The sequence below is a fragment of the Mus caroli genome, chromosome 2, assembly GCF_900094665.2.
Source record: "Mus caroli chromosome 2, CAROLI_EIJ_v1.1, whole genome shotgun sequence".
Taxonomy (NCBI): Eukaryota; Metazoa; Chordata; class Mammalia; order Rodentia; family Muridae; genus Mus; species Mus caroli.
Window position 1 is genome coordinate 98,392,486 of NC_034571.1, and position 17,563 is coordinate 98,410,048.

A 17,563-nucleotide genomic window follows, 5' to 3' on the forward strand; every position below is an offset into this window, starting at 1 on the left:
CCACTATGTTCATAGCAGCCTTATTTATAATAGCCAGAAGCTGGAAAGAACCCAGATGCCTCTCAACAGAGGAATGGATACAGAAAATATGGTCCATTTACACAATGGAGTACTACTCAGCTATTAAAAAGAATGAATTTATGAAATTCCTAGGCAAGTGATGCAATATTTTAGGTTAGGTCAAGGTAACAGTGTGAGGATCTTGAAGCTAGTTTTTAGAATGAAATATTGTGTTATAAAACCAAGTAAGCATCTTAGTTTATGAATTGGTCCAAACCAAACAGCTATACAGTTTTGTTTAGTTTAAAAAATGTTCTTATTAAAAACTCTTAGGAACAAGTTTTCTGACACAAACAAAATGATTTTGAGAGTGGTATTCTCAGAACCTCTTAGCTCTGAATGTTCTGTTCTTTTCAAGTACTTTCAGTTCTTAGTACTCCTTTTTCAGCTTGACCTGGGGAGGAGACCATTATTATTTGGAATGTAATAAATCAAATCTATACTGTTTTATGAAATCATAGTAGCATGTATGGTTGATTCTGGAGGTGGATAATTATATTATATATGATATGTATAATGTTATAGTATATATTACATGTAATATATACTATATATGTGTGTGTTTCCTGTCTTTTTTGATCATTGGTTCATTAGACAGAACAGTATCTATAAAAGAGTGTTTAAACTCGAGTTTCACATTTAACATGCCAACATGGAAAAGATCATTATTGGGCTGTAGATTACTCATAAATTAGTAGCTAAGAGTACCCATTAAACCAAGAGAATAAGAAGCTATCTCCAAGTCACAATTCCAATTTATTGTTGGTCTCCTCCCACAGGTGGCCAAGAATTCAGAAAACAATATTCAGGTTAATGACGTTGGAGATGTCATTTAAGAAATAATATGCATTCTCTCATTGAAGGTTCTGGATTGTTAACAAGGAGGAAATAAAATACACAGGCATGCATAATGAATTAAAAACCTCGTAAAGTATTGCAGTTGGCGACTCTGATGATCTAGATTAGGAGTCCACATGCGTTTTATGTTTAGAACCATATGGTAAATATTTCTGACTTTGTGGACCAGATAGCCTTTCATCACAGCTGTTTAGCAGCCATGGGTAGTGCTTAGATAAGTAAGTATGTTATTCCTTTTTTGATTTTTTTCTTTTAAACTATTTAAATTTTGAAAAGAATTCTTAGCTTATTGGTCATACAAAACAGGTAGCTGGTCAAAGCTGGCTTGCAGGTCTTAGTTTGTTGGTTTATCTATCCATCTTTCCTTCCCATCTCTTTTTCCTTTCTCCCTCTTTCTCTCCCTCTCTCCCTCGCCTCTCTTTCCTTTCTTCCCAGTCTTAGAAGGTGGAGACAGCGGGAGGGCATGAAATGAATAACACAGACTTTCTCTCTCTCTCTCTCTCTCTCTCTCTCTCTCTCTCTCTCTCTCTCTCTCTCTCTCTCTCTTCGAGACAGACATTTCTCTGTGTAGTCCTGGCTATCCTGGAACTCACTCTGTAGACCAGGCTGGCTTCAAACTCAGAAATCCGCCTGCCTCTGCCTCCCAAGTGCTGGGATTAAAGGTGTGCACCACCACTGCCTGGCCACAGTCTTTCTTTAAGACTGCAGATATAGTGACAGCTTCTGAATTAGTGACAAGGTGTTACAAGGTTTTCTAATAAAAATGCTGATAAAGTGAGTGCTGTGTCACTAACAGAGCCTATTTAGAGACTTTCAAGAAATTCTTTTTACTCAGAACTGTAGCTCTATGGCAAGAAGTTGAGTCAATTCTGGGAAGAAGTAGGCAGTGATGAGAACACAGAACCCTTTCTAGGGTTAATTTTAGGAAGCCCGTTTACAGGAACTGAGGTTTGGATTTACAAGAATGGCAGTTTAATCAGGAGGGTTCTGCTGACACAGGAAGTATCACCATGGACACCCTCAGCAGTCTTAGTAAAACTTCTGTTAGTGCTACAGTTGAGTATGGTTTCTAGTCAGTCTTTATTCTGATGGGTAATTTTATGTAAAAAGTTTTTGAGAAATTCCATTAAGGTCTTCTGGTGCCATCAAGTGTTTGTCCTGAAAGATATTTCCTTGTGTAATTTACAATCATACTTCCTTCATAGTGTGAAGCCAATTGTGGGCATTCCAAAATAGCCTTTAAAAAGCTCTCAAACTATTTGGCTTTGGGATACTACAGAGCTCAGTACCATGCATCATGAAGACTAGCCAGGGCTTTGTTTGACATTTCTGACATGCTTTTTATTGCATATGTGTCGTCAGAAGGCACTGGAACATTGGCAAGGTTGACTCTACAGCTTGAATTCCTGCTGAAGTTCTAAGTCTTCTTTGTTCTACAGTATTCCAAAATCATGGGTCAAGATGAAGTATTTAGCTAAAAATAACAAGAAACCAAATTCAGTGCTTTTAAAACCCCTTGGAAGGCTTTTAAGCCTGAGGAACAGTTTACTACAAGATTCAAAACAGCAGTAGCAGCAGCAGCAGCAGCAGCAAAATAAAAGAGCAGTGCAGGTAAGAAAGATTAGGGTTTCGTAGACCCAGCTTGCCCTCTGTAAAAAGGTCTCATATATTGCTCTCTTTGAGTAGCTTACAGATTAAGAAAAGCGTTTTAAATGTGTGCATGCACACCTGAAGGAGCAAGACTGGGAAATCAGTGTGCACATCATACAGGAAACAGCTGGGAGAGCTTGGGAGTTTTATAGCTGAAACACAACCAGGTAACTGAGAAAATCTTACAAGAGTGTCTGGCTTTAAATGTGAAAATATCATCCAGGAAGTTTTAAGTGCAGAAGGTACTTTGTATATTTGGGAAAGACTACTCAGAAGACAAGATTTTGTTGGCCAGGATCATGAGGCCTCCATGAACAATGGTGGCTATTGCAACTGCTGTTGGCTTTGTGGCATAACTACATGGTAAAATTACTTCTGCTCATATAGCACTCTTTGGTTGCAGAACATGGAGAAATAAAGCTGAATCGGGCAGGGAATGTCCTTTTCTGATCTGTAATGTTAGAAGGCTCCATGCAGGCTGCTGGAGAGACTTGTTTCACAGTCAGTCATGTGTGTGCCTATCAACATGCCAGGCAAGATGTGCTCACTGGCACAGTAGTGGCACAAGTGTATGGATGAGAACAAACGTGTTTTGATTATGTTTAAGGTCTGCTTCACAGGAGGGAGCACACACTTAGTATGGTATTCCAGGAAGAAAACATGTGGCAGGGAGGGACATAGGCTTCAGTATGGAAGCTGTTACTGAAGTTGTCATGAATATGATGACTATGAGTAGCTTGCTTTCCAAACATTTTGTTTATGCCTATTAATGACTGCTGCAGTTGGCCTTTGTCAGGGAAGCTTCTTTTCTGCAGTGGGCAGTGGTTACCTTAGAGACAGAAGAGTCAGACTGCTGAGAACAAAGAATGTTGCTTTGTCATAGACACCCAGTTTATTATAGAGCTTTAAAATAACCTTACACAAGTATTACCCTCTCCAAGATTCAGGGAAAATTGTGAAAGAGGAGGCAGAAAGACTGTAAGAGCCAGAGGAAAGTGTTGAAGTTGGGGAACTCTGTTCTCCAGGCATGGTGTGACCATTGCCATCTTGAAACCAGAGCAGCCATGTGTGATTCCTCATAGGACTAATCACAAGATTGGACTTATTAATGTTCCCTTGTGAAAGCTGGGGGAGATTATAAGATATCATAGCAGTAGAGCATGAGACACCTCCTCTTTCTGAGGGTGCATATGTCTCATTAACAGTTGCTGGGGGTGGAGAGGCTTCTTTAAGTAGTATTCCATCTAAACAACACTTGAGTGGAGTTGGTTTTTACTTTGTTTTTGCTATGTCATTGATGCTCTTTCTGGAATGAGTAGATGTTTGTTTATGTTTCTCCAGGAAAAGTCTCACAGAAATCTCTTTTAAAGAAATGGATGTAGTATGAACAGTCTCCACAATGGAGACTATCATATTTTTAATTTGGGAATCTAAGGATAATTCATAAGTTGAAACAAGGCAAATTTTTTTGATTTTAGGTATAGCATACTGTATAAGGGTATCATTGACTCTGAGGGAGAAAACTCTTTGAATACTTAGAGCAATTTCTTTCTGTAAGTTTGAGGATAAGATGAACAGTTGAAGGTATGATTTTTTTTCCCAAGGGCAATTTCTTATTTTAAAATTTAAATATTTTATTTGGGAGAAATTTATACCCAAGTACTACATTTACATAACTTCTCTCCATTTCTCTCTTCTCTAAATTTTCCCATGTCCCTCCATCCTTTCTCAGATTCATGACCTCTTTCTTCTTCATCATTGTTACTTAGTCCAGTTAGTGTTGCTCATATGTAAATGTGTTTAGGGTTATTCCATCCCTTGGGATAGAATAACCTATCAGAGAATTTATCCCTGGAGAAAACTGGTTCTTCCTCCCTCAGCAGCTGCTGTGAAATTTCCTCCATCTGCATTGGTATGTCAACTGGTGTGGTCATCATGCAGTCTTGTTTAGGCAACTAGAGTGTTAATATTTCATGGGTGTAGCTTCCTTGTCATAGTATCCCACAGCAAGTGCCTTGACCCTCTGGCTCTTGGGACTCTGCTTTCTCCTCTGCAGTTACCTGCACAACAAGAGCAAAGTTATTGATTTGCCTTCTTATTTTTCTCGTGTGTGTGTGTGTGTGTGTGTGTGTGTGTGTGTGTGTATGTAACTTTTTAATTAGCTTTAAAATTTATTATACAAAATAACAGGTCTTGTGACATTTTCAAACATTTTTTTTTTCTTACTATCTGTACTGGCTAGTTTTGTGTCAACTTGACACAGAGAAAGGAGCTTCAGTTGGGGAAATGCCTCCAGGAGATCTAGCTGTAAGGTATTTTCTCAATTAGTGATCAAGGGGGGAGGTCCCCTTGTGGGTGGTGCCATCTCTGGGCTGGTAGTCTTGGTTCTATAAGAAAGCAGGCTGAGCAAGCCAGGGGAAGCAAGCCAGTAAGGAACATCCCTCCATGGCCTCTGCATCAGCTCCTGCTTCCTGACCTGCTTGAGTTCCAGTCCTGACTTCCTTTTGTGATGAACAGCAACATGGAAGTGTAAGCTGAATAAACCCTTTCCTCCCCAACTACTTCTTGGTCATGATATCTGTGCAGGAATAGAAACCCTGACTAAGACACTATCCTTCTCCCCAACTGTCCTGGCATTCTCCTGCCCCCTTCTTTCTGTTCTCCTTGGAATAGATACTCCTATTTTGATGTCACATGAATTGAATCTGTTACCCTCCCCAATCTTCCTTAATTGTGTGTGTGTCGCAGTATAGAACTCCTTAAAAAAAGCTAAAACTAAGTATCCACAGGTGTCTTTAGCAAGATGCTTCCTCCTGTTTGGTAACTGTATCATTAACATTTAGGTATTCTATCTATAAAGTTATCAATATATAGCCGGGTGTGGTGGCGTGTGCCTTTAATCCCAACACTTGGGAGGCAGAGGCAGACGGATTTCTGAGCTCGAGGCCACCCTGGTCTACAAAGTGAGTTCCAGGACAGCCAGGGCTACACAGAGAAACCCTGTCTCAAAAAACCAAAAAAAAAAAAAGTTATCAATTTATTCTGCCTTTCTTTTTCTTTTAATTTTCTTTTTGAGACAGTGTCTGGTGTTGTCTCTGTGGCTGTTAAGAAACTCAATATGTAGACAAGGCTGGTCTGGAACTCACAGAGATGGCCTGCCTCTGACTCCTGAGTACCCAGCTTAAAGGTGTGTTCTAAGTCATTTTTTTTTTAAAGATCTAAATTGGAGATCTCACTGTAGAGCTTTTTTCATTTCAGTATTTAGGGGTAGATCCAAAGCTGTTGACAAAAAAATAATGAGAGACCTGTGGATCTTATCTTCAGAATTGACTCCTCAAAGTCTCCCAGACCAAAACCAAACAAAGTGTGTGTGTGTGTGTGTGTGTTAGTTCCATGGGTACACTGACTATGGAGACAAGAAGAAGACATTCAATCTCCTGGAGCTGAAGTTATAGGCAGTGAGTGTTTAGCTTCTGGGTGTAGGTGCTAGAAATGGAACTCTAGAAGAACAGCAGTGTTCTTAACCATCGAGCCATCTCTGTAGCCCCTTGACTTTGAATAAAATATTTCTACTTTTTAATTTTTTTAATGGATGTACTATATAGCCTTTATTGTATATACAATGTTCTGCCTTCATGTAAGTCTGCATGCCATAAGAGGGCACCAGAATCCCGTTATAGATTGTTGTGAGCTGCCATGTGGTTGCTGGGAATTGAACTCAGGACATCTGGAAGAACAGCCAGTTCTCTTAACCTCTCAGCCATCTCTGTAGCCTAAAATATTTATATTTTAATTCACTTAAAGTTAAGTATGAGCCTAAAGAATCAGACATACAGTTTTCACCAGAAAAAAGGGAAGGGTGAAAAATGGGATCATAAATGTGCATTAAAAAAAATGCCTGGGACTGGGGAGATGGCTCAGTGGATAAAGGGCTTGCTGTGCACAAATGAGGACCTGAGTTTGGAGTCTCAGATGAGATAGTATTCTTGCAGTCCAGTTCCTCCAATGCAACTGGTAGTGCAGACTGGACAGCTCCTAGACCTTCATGGCCAGTTAGCCTGGATTACAAGGCAGTGCACAAGAAATCTTGTCTCAAATAAGGTGGACCAACACCTGGTTTGTCTTCTGACCACCCCCAAAACAGAGAGAGAGAGAGAGAGAGAGAGAGAGAGAGAGAGAGAGAGAGAGAGAGAGAGATCTAAAGGGTGGTGGGATGGGAAATGCCAAAGAAAAAAGTGAAAAATCTTTACTGTGCCTTGGTTTTACAAAAAAATAGTTTGGTGAACTTGAAGAAGGAAATATCATTGAGTATATATTCTTAGATAAAAAAATTCACTTCTGATTTTCTGGAAATCTTAGCCCCGAGACTATAATTCTTCTTATGTACTAGGGTTGCTAATTTTGATAAATTTAGTTAGAATTTTTCTCTTTCTCTCTCTCTCTCCCTACCTTTTTCCTTAATTCTTTCTTTCCTGTTTTTTCTTTTTTTTCTTTTTGACAGTGTCTCATGTAGTTCAGGGCTATCCTCGAGCCATCTATGTAACCATGAAGGGCCTTGAATTCCCAATTGTCACCTCCCAAGTGCTATAGCAGCTGTGACTTACTATAACTGCCTTGGCATTGAAGAAAGCTTTGGAGTCAGCTATGTCTAGAGTCTAAAAATTTTAGAGGCAGTGTATTTTTTATTATAAATGAACAAGTGAACGCAAAAATTATATGCAATTCTATGATCAAAAGGTAATTAAGTTGGTCAGAGTCATAGTTCAAGAGAATAAGTAGAAATAAGTGTACTTTACAGTATTTTTGTATTTATTTTGTGTCATTGTACAATTGACCTTGTGTATATGTCTATCACAGAGGTCCGAAGAGGGGTTACCGATGGTTTGAGCTCCTATGTGATGCTGATGCAGGGTCCTCTGTAAGAGCACCAAGTGCCCTTAACCTCTGAGACATCTCCCTAGGCTCCTGTGCTTAGATTTTATTTTATTTTAATTGTAAACCAAATTGAGATTTAAAACCGGAAACTTACTAGACTTTGTTTCAACTTCTCATAATTTTCTTTTTATTTACTCATAATTTTTTAAATAGGAGACTCTTCAGAATCAAAAGGAAGCATTAATAAAGCAACACAAAGAAGCAATGGGAGTTTTTAAAAATCAGGTAATTTTCATGATGATAGACTAACAGTGTAGTAGAATATTTTGTATTTTTCTCCCTGCAGTAAGTATTATGACAAACTATTATCTGAACACACAGAAAACAAAAATGAGAATATTATGGAAAGCAGGAAATAAAACTATTTTTCCTTCTAACTCATGGCAGTATAGAGAAATTTGAAAAAAAATGTTTCCTTGGTGATGTATCTGTCTTAGTAATTCTGATATGTGCTCATTCACACTCTTCCTTTTGTTGCAGTATGCTATTGTTTTATATTTCTCACATTTCCCATGCAGTCTCTTTACCAAAGTCAGTTGGTTGAACCATGCATGGTTCATGAGTCAACTCACCAGTTATTAAATATATTAAGAAGAAGAGGTGAAGTCAAGCATGGAGGTACATAACTTTAATCCTGGAGGTAGACGCAGATGGATATCTGTGAGTTCAAGGCCACCTAGGGATACAGAGAGACCATGTCTGAAAACAAAGAAACAAAACCACAACAAAACAAAACAAGAAACCAAAAAAATAAAAGAAAGAAGATGTGAGGGAGGGAGAGGAGAGGCTATTCTTATCTGCTATCTGTTGAAGCCTCCATTAATAGCAACCATCAGTAATTGAAAAATAAAATAGAACAAAATATTTTAAAGAAATGAAAGTTTTACTGTCATTAGGTTGGACTCCATTGTCTTTGACTTTCTCAGATTTACCTGTACTCCTAGGAACGTGCCCTGAGATGCAGGAGGGCCTCTGGAAGTTTTTCCTTATGTCCCCTGTCCTCAGTATTGTCTTTCTATCTCATCTTCATTTTCATACAAGTGTGTGTGGAGAAAAAGAAACACACATGAAGAATTAAACCTGTGTGTCTAACATTACTAGTTGGTTGAGGTTAGTGATAATTTACATCTTGGGATGAACTAGTTTAAACAAGAAAACTTTCTTCATTTAACTGAACTAAGTCTAACTAATGAGTTTTAATTGAAGAGTAAGGGAGCAGAAACCCAAGTGTAACACAGTGTTCCCTAGACTGCAGAAGTCTGCATCTTTGCCACCTCATGAGACTGGACCCATAAGAACATCTTGATACCTGCAGGGTACAGGAGGCATCTTCAGATTCTCATGCTTGCTTGATCACGGGGCCTTGCCCGCAGCTGGAAAGCTCTTTATCACTGTGCTGCATTTGTAGTAAAGAACTGTTGTGTAAATGAAGAGTGTAGAAAAAGAGAGAGACGTTGCAAAGAACAATATTGCTAAAGTCCTTAATGCTTTAATGCTGGTGAGAAGAGAAGAGAAGAGAAGAGAAGAGAAGAGAAGAGAAGAGAAGAGAAGAGAAGAGAAGAGAAGAGAAGAGAAGAGAAGAGAAGAGAGAAAGTAGAGACCAGCCATGAGCACATGGAGAGAGGGGGAAGGGCATGGGGAGGGGGAAGGGAATGGTGAGAGAGGGGGGAAGGGAAAGCAATAGCATGAGAGGGCAAGAGAGCAGAGAAGAGCAAGAACAAAATATTCACTTTCATTTTGCTGTTTTAAAATAATATTTCTTTTTAGGGGCAGGACTGTAGCCTCTCCACCCCCAGCCTAGAACCTGCTGGCTCAGGGGTGGAGTTTCCTGCTCATTCGTTCTGCCACGCCCACTGCTGGACCGTGCTGCTTTGCTGCTTGGAGCCACACACGTGTTCACCCTGCTACTGGACCCCGAGTTATTTGGCGGGAAATCGGGTTCCCTCCCCCTTCCTTTATAACTGGATGTTGGAACTAGTAAAAGGGGGCTTTGAACAGGATGAGCTTGTCTTGGCCTCGTTTCTTCTTTCTCCCCGTCTAGCTTCCTCTCTTTTCAGCTCAGAGCTGCCATCTCTGTGGAACTGTTCACATTGCGGGCTGCTGGCTGGCCCCCAACACAGGACCTAGACCCCCCTATACATTTGTAGCAAATTTGCAGCTTGATCTTCATGTGGATCCCCCTAACAAGTGGAGTGGGAACTGTCTTAAGTCTCTATTCCCCACCATTGGATCCCCTTCCCCTACCTGGACTGCCTGGTTGGGCTTCAGTTGGAGAGGATATGCCTAATCCTGCTGGAACTTGATGTCCCAGGATGGAGTGGTACCCAAGGGGGACTCCCCCTTCTCTGAGGAGAAGGAGGGGTGAATGACAGGAGGGATTGGTAAAGGTGGGCCTGGGAGGAGAGGAGGGGAGGGGGGCTGTGATCATGATGTGAAGTGAATAAAAATAAATAAATTATTAAAAATGACTTTTTAAAAATAAAGGTAATTTTTATTTCATTATCATAAGTATTTAAGCAAACAGGATATGACTACTATCTTCATGAAAATACAAATGCTATGATTTCATAAAATTATACCTTTGGAAAATGATAGATGCTATTGCTTAAAAGTAGATGGTAAAAACACTCAGATATTTAAGATTTTTGGAGAGTTAAACCAAACTTCAAGGAAATGATTGGTGCTTAAGTGATTTAGTTATTTATGTGCTATAGTGATTGCCTTTCCTCTTTCATATATTTATATTTTCCAAATGTGAGAACGTGCTCAAACTATGTAAACTCAATATAGAAGTATAAACTGCTCTGATATTAATACTGATTAATAGAAATCGCTGTTAAAAATTTATTTACCTGTTTTTTATTTTAAAACTGACCAGCTGCAGGTGAAGATGTATGCCTTGGAAGAAGAAAAGGTAGCTATTAATTTTCAAAATAACTTAAAATATAGTTAAATGAATTTATCATCATTGTTCACTATAGTAGAAGTGAGTGTTAGTAATAAAATAGTGGAAAATATTGGTTAATTAAAATTTTATAAGCAGAAAGAACCTGAGGTAATCTTGTTGTTGATGTTTGTTATTTATGATTGAGAATATTCAGGCGTAGCAAGTGAGATGACTTCACCCGGGAAAATTAGGGCTAGACTGAAGCTTCTTCAGCACCCAAACTGACACTGACACTCTCCCCTTCTGTTTCTTTCTCATGTGCTAGTGCAGTGGTTCTCAACCTGTGGGTTGCGACCTCTTTAAGGATTGCATATCAAATATCCTGCATGCCGATATTTATGATTCACAGTAGCAAAATTACAGTTTTGAAGTAGAAATGAAATAATTTTATCGTTGGGGGTTGTCATAACACAAGGAACTATATTAAAGGGTTGTAGCGGGCTGGTGAGATGGCTCAGTGGGTAAGAGCACCCGACTGCTCTTCCGAAGGTCCAGAGTTCAAACCCCAGCAACCACATGGTGGCTCACAACCATCCGTAAGAGATCTGGCGCCCTCTTCTGGAGTGTCTGAAGACAGCTACAGTGTACTTACATATAATAAATAAATAAAAATTAAAAAAAAAAAAGGGTTGTAGCATTAGGAAAGTTGGAGCTTGTTCTATGGCCTTTTCAGTGTGGGCACCTGCTTTAAATGTAGAATTATTGAGATGACTTGCATCTGGTTGCTAGCCAATTGGGAGAGGAGACATGACTTGTAACAAATCAAGAAACTTAGCTGGCACTGAATATTTTCCCATGGTAACATAGTTGATATGTTTTTTTATTATGGCAATGGGTGTAGAATTTACAATATTAACTTATAGACATACTCTAAAGCAAGAGACTTTTAAAGGAAATTCTCCCTTATCTTTATATTCACTATGTAAATATGCCTATACTTTATTATTTAGAAAACATTTTACCCTTTGCATTCACAGTTTTGCATGCATGGATCAACTTGCCACTAATTAAAAATATTAGTTAAGAAAAATTGCTTCTATGCTGGATACATAGATTTTATTCATGATATCATCCCATAATTAGTGCTTTACAATAACTATTTGTATGGAATATATTTTGTATTAAGTATTATAAGTAATCTGGAGATAATTTGAAGTGTAAGAGAATGTGTGTAGGTTATGTGCAAACACTATGCCATTTTTTAAATATATGGGCTGAGCATCCTGAGGTTTTGTTATTTATAGAGGGCCTTTTAGACTCAGTTCTTTATAAATGCTGAAAGATGATTGCATATTCTCTGTAAGAACTTAATAGTTATATTTGTAGGGTCTCTTAGAAGTGTTTTCATTAAATTGAGTTGTCATAGTTAAAATATTTTATTTTATAATAATTATATAAAGGTTATTGCAGTACTTTGATGTTTAAAGGCTGCCAGAAATATAATTTGTCATGTAGACATAGGTTTAAAGTCTGTGAAGTGTTAGATTTAAAGTACAGGCTTTGGCTCTTGAGTTCTTCTATTTTCTTCTTTTATATTTACATTAAAAGCATTGAAGTGTGATTTTTCTTAACTTAAAGGGAAAATACAAACTTGCTACAGAAATCAAAGAAAAAGAAATAGAAGGATTGAAGGAAACATTAAAAACATTGCAGGTAAAGTAACTTTCTGTTTAAAAATCAGTCTTCTATTTTAGCATTGTCAGTGAAACACCATTTAACATGGTTAGCAAAGCTAATAATATTTACATAACATTAAATTACATTGAGACTTTTGCATGGGAACTATAATTTGAAATTTGAATTTTGTTTTATATATTGTATTTTAAATTCCATATACATATATTAAATAGAATACACCTATACAAATAGTATATGTATATTAAAGTAGCCTTCATATTTATAGTTATAGTAATATAGGTGTCTTCATTCCTGTTTTATTGCTGTAAAGAGATACCAGGTCCAAGGCAGCAATTATAAAGAAAGCATTTAGTTGGAGGCTTGCCTACAGAGGTTAGTTCATTATAATCATGGTGGTAAGCATGGTGGCACATAGACAGACATGATGTAGGAGAAGTAGCTGAGAGTTCTTCATCCTGATCCATTCCATAGGCAGAGAGACTGAGACTGGCTCTGACTTGGGCTTTTAAAACCTGAAAGTCCACTCCAGTAAAACACTCCAATAAGGCCATACCTAATCCAACAAGGTCACACCTCCTAATCCTTGTCACATAATGCCACCTTTCTGATGCAGAAGCATTTGAGCCTGGTGGGGGTGGGGGTGTCATTATTATTCAAACTGCCACAATAGGTTTCAGTGTTATTATACCATAAGAAACACACAACTATAGTTTTTAATATTTCTTGTGTGAGGGAAATTAATTAAGGCCTATATGTTATAATTTATCTGTAGTCCTTAAAAGTTGAAATTCTAGCACCTTGGAGACAGAGGAAGGCAGATCTATGAGTTTGAGGCCAGTCTGGTTTACATAATGAGTTCTAGGATAGCCATCGCTACATAATGGAGAGACCATGTCTCAAAAAAAAAAAGCAAACAAATTCTAGCATTAACGGAATATTTGCTACATATGAAGTCAGATTTTCTGCAGATATAAAGCTAAAAAATAGTCTTTGTCCTTAAATTGTCCCGCCTCATAGAAAATAGAGTGTTTGGCTACTGGTAACTTATTCTGTACTTGTTCATGGAAAGTCTGCTGTGTGCCATTTTTCTTAGTGAAGAGGATACAGCAGTGAGCATAAAAGGGGAAAGATTTCTTACTTCAGGAGTCTACAAAAAATAAAATGATGTCAAAACTGAAAGGTTGCTGGAGAAGATGTGTTCATGATTTCAAAGTATTACCATGTAGATAACATTACTTAGAAAGAACAAGTTAGATGGTCAAATATGACATTGGTAATGATGATTGCCATGGGTTCAGTGCTCCTGTATCATAAGGAGCATGTAGCTTTATCTGTGTAATTTTTTACAGCAATTTATGCCAGGTTGACACTGAAGAAACAATGAGAGACTCTCTCAAAAAATTCTATCATTAACTGAGTATTTGCTACATGTGAATCCCTTATTTTCTGCAAATATAAAGACTAAGAAATTATAGCTTTAGCCCTCAAATTGTTCTCAGTTTCATAGAAAATGCAGAAGATATACAGTCATAATTTGGGATAACCTGTAAAACTTGGAATATTAAAAATGGTCAGAGTTAAGTAATAGTGTCTCACAGCTGTAATTTCAGCACTTAGAAGGCTGAGGCAGGAGGTTTATGAGTTTGAGGTAATTCTTGGGCTATATACATACCTTATATCAAAAAAGAAAATAATTCATTTTCATGAAAAAAATGTAAGAGTGGAATACATTCTTGTTGAGAGAGAAACTATACACGAAATGTGAACCTTGATTGGATCCCGTATCAAGGAAAGACACAGCCATAAAAACACTTAGTTTCAGTTGGAGAGATTTGGATATGACTATTTGTTAGACCATATGGATTACTGTTACTATTCCTATGGGCATAATTTGTATTAGAGTTGTGTAGAACACCTTTGTTCTTAGAAAATGGTTAAAGTATTAGGGGTGAAGTTTTCTGATTGAAAAACATGAAACATTGCTCAGAAACAGTAAACCAATGGTGAGTCAGTATTTATTTAATATTTTTTATTAGGTATTTTCCTCATTTACATTTCAAATGCTATCCCAAAAGTCCCCCATACCCTCCCCCCCACTCCCCTATCCACCCACTCCCACTTTTTGGCCCTGGCGTTCCCCTGTACTGGGGCATATAAAGTTTGCAAGACCAAGGGGCCTCTCTTCCCAGTGATGGCCGACTAGGCCATCTTTTGATACATATGCAGCTAAAGTCAAGAGCTCCGGGGTACTGGTTAGTTCATAATGTTGTTCCACCTATAGGGTTGCAGATCCCCCCCAGCTCCTTGGGTACTTTCTCTAGCTCCTCCATTGGGGGCCCTGTGATCCATCCANTAGCTGACTGTGAGCATCCACTTCTGTGTTTGCTAGGCCCCGGCATAGNCTCNNNAGAGACAGCTATATCNGGGTCCTTTCAGCAAAATCTTGCTAGTGTATGCAATNGTGTCAGCGTTTGGAGGCTGATTATGGGATGGATCCCTGGATATGGCAGTCTCTAGATGGTCCATCCTTTTATCTCAGCTCCAAACTTTGTCTCTGAGTCAGTATTTTTAAGACTTTTGTTTTTGTTTACCTGTGAACTACTCTTTTCTTGCCTGTATTTCTTTGTTATCACTGGATTTTTATCTATCCATTTCTTTGAGTTTCTTCTTTTTAATTGTAAATTTTGTTCTTTCATGGTTTCATACATGTGCCTTTATATTCTGGCCCTGTTCTCTCCTATCCTCTCCTGTGTCCCTCCTACCCTAACCAACATCCTCCAATGAATCTCTTTTCCTATGTCTAGTTGTGCTTTTGTTTAGTGTCCCATAGAGTTCACTGTCAACCTGAGTTTTGAACTATCCGCCTGGTGAGCCAGCTGGATATAATGGATATTCACCTGGATATCATTCCCCTCCTCTCCTAAAATCTGTCAGTTGTCAACAGATTGACAGTATATGGAAAAGGCCCTGGACTTCTTCCCTGCCCCATAACTGATTGTTAGGAGAGCCTGTGGATCTAGTGCCACTGTGCACAGCTGCTGAGTTTGTAGTTGCTTTTACAGTGTCCTGCTTACAAGATCAGACCACATAGCTTCTCCCCCAATCCTCCAGCGCTTACATTCTGCCTCATCTTCTGAAATGTGCTTAGTACCTTAAGGGGCTCTCTGTAGATATAAACATAGATGTTTAGGGAGTGGTTTGATGTTAGTCAATTCAGCTACACATGTTCTGTATATTTCATCAAAATAAACCTCTTACCTGTGGTAGAAGCTTCAAGTAATTTTTCTTTGCTGTCTGTCTATTGTCTCACTATGTAGACCAGGCTGACCTCAAACTCAGAGATCTGCCTTCTTTTGCCTCTAGAGGACTGAGATTAACAGCATGCACCACCATGCCTGCCTTGATTTGGGTTTTTAATTTGTCCTTTTGTTTAATTCTTGCCATGAATAAGTTTATATTTTTATGGCTTTGGGAATTTAAGAATGTCACCTGTAATATGTCACCATCAAGACAAAACATGTCCCTAGACCTAGGACATAGGTGTAGGGCACAGGAGAAGGGCATTACCACTTCAAGTTACCACTCATTCACGCTTTATTCCATTTACACTCTATATTAGATATTAATATTGTGAATTTATCCTTATAGCACAGCATGAGATATTTATCATATTCCATATTTTCCAAATTGTTACTCAGTTGTATTAGTTCCATTCACAGTCTCTTCAAGGCATTAGCAATTTTTATTTTGGACTTCTTTTGTTACTTTGAGGTAACAAAGTATGGAAAAATTAAATACAAAATGTTGGTGAACTTTAAGAGATACTTTCAAGAATAAGAAGAGAATCGGTTCCATGTCTGAGAAAGAACAAATGGGAGATATTTATAATTATAGTAAGGCAGTGGTTTTAAACCTTCCTAATGCTGTGACCCCTTAGTACAGTTCCTCATGTTGTGGTGACACCCCCAACCATAAAATTACTTTCATTGTTACTTAATAAAATTTTGCTATTGTTATGAATTGTAATATAAATATCTGTGCTTCCCGATGGTCTTATGCGACCTCTGTGAAAAGGTCATTTGACCTCCAAAGGGGCTGCAACCCACAAGTTGAAAACTGCTGTGGTAGGGAGTTTTTGTTTGAACCACAGCAGTAAAAAGCCAGTGAATCTCCAGGGAAACAAACTTTATTGCTAGTTAAGAAAGCAATAAAGTGAATTAAGCTGGTATGGTACAGCACAACTCTAATCCCAGCACTTGGGAGTTCAGAGGCAGGCAGATCTCTGTGAGTTCAAGGACAGCCTGTTCTACAAAGTGAGTCCAGGACAGCCAGAGCTCTGTTACACAGAGAAACCCTGTTTTAAACAATCAAACAAACAAATAAGCAAACAAACAAAGTAAATTAAAATCTAGAATGATTTGAGAAACTGATGTAGTATCAAAGGAGATGTTAAATCCTGATTCTAGTATATTCTCTTCAGTAGCACACTGGGCCTGTGGAGAAGGAGAGAGACACTGTTAAATAGTATATTGATTGTAATGTTTGGAATTTACCTACAATCAAATAATGGAGGAGGACAGTTATAGTTATGGAACACAACTGAATGCCTTTAAACTTGTCAATACGAAGTAATTGTGTGGCAAGATGTTGATGCTGACACCCATCATTATTTTTCAAGTTGATGGAATAAAAGGTCCAGTTTCTACTTAACATTTATATAATTTCGAGCTTTGTGGTTCTTACCATACTGCAGATACTCAGCTTAAAATGTTCCGGGTTAGTTGGATATGATGTCATGTTCTGTAATCACAGCACTTGGGAGATTGGTATATAGGCCAGACTGTGCTATACAGTAAAGCTCCCAATTTAAAAATACATCTCAATAGGGGAATTTTTTCCTGTTATTTGTAAGATAAAAAGTTCATGTAACTTAGAAAATAGAAACCACAATCACTGTAGCTATTATAAAAACATCCTTTCTAATTAGTGGTACTAACTTATATTCTTTTTTTTTTTTTTAATTTATTTCTTTAAATTAGGTATTTTCTTCATTTACATTTCAAATGCTATCGCAAAAGTCCCCCATGCCCTCCCCCCACTCCCCTACTCACCCACTATCACTTCTTGGCCCTGGCATTCCCCCATACTGAGGCATATAAAGTTTGCAAGACCAAGGGGCCTCTCTTCCCAGTGATGGCTGACTAGGCCATCTTCTGATACATATGCAGCTAGAGACACGAGCTCTGGGGGTACTGGTTAGTTCATATTGTGTTGTTTCACCTATAGGGTCACAGACCCCTTCAGCTCCTTGGGTACTTTCTCTAGCTCCTCCATTGGGGGCCCTGTGATCCATCCAATAGCTGACTGTGAGCATCCACTTCTGTGTTTCCTAGGCCCCAGCATAACCTCACAAGAGACAGCTATATCAGGGTCCTTTCAGCAAAATCTTGCTGGTGTATGCAATGGTGTCAGCGT

At 38.3% G+C, this 17,563-nt stretch overlaps 1 protein-coding gene across 1 annotated transcript in view; it reads left to right on the forward strand.

Annotated features, from left to right (window-relative positions):
• Positions 1-17,563, forward strand: part of Ccdc73 (coiled-coil domain containing 73) — a 106,568-nt gene that overhangs the window by 30,677 nt on the left and 58,328 nt on the right. Inside the window, exons 4-6 of the mRNA XM_021178832.2 lie at positions 7,657-7,728; positions 10,382-10,417; positions 12,029-12,103. Coding sequence (XP_021034491.1) covers positions 7,657-7,728; positions 10,382-10,417; positions 12,029-12,103 — 183 coding nt within the window. The remainder of the gene's footprint in view (positions 1-7,656; positions 7,729-10,381; positions 10,418-12,028; positions 12,104-17,563) is intronic.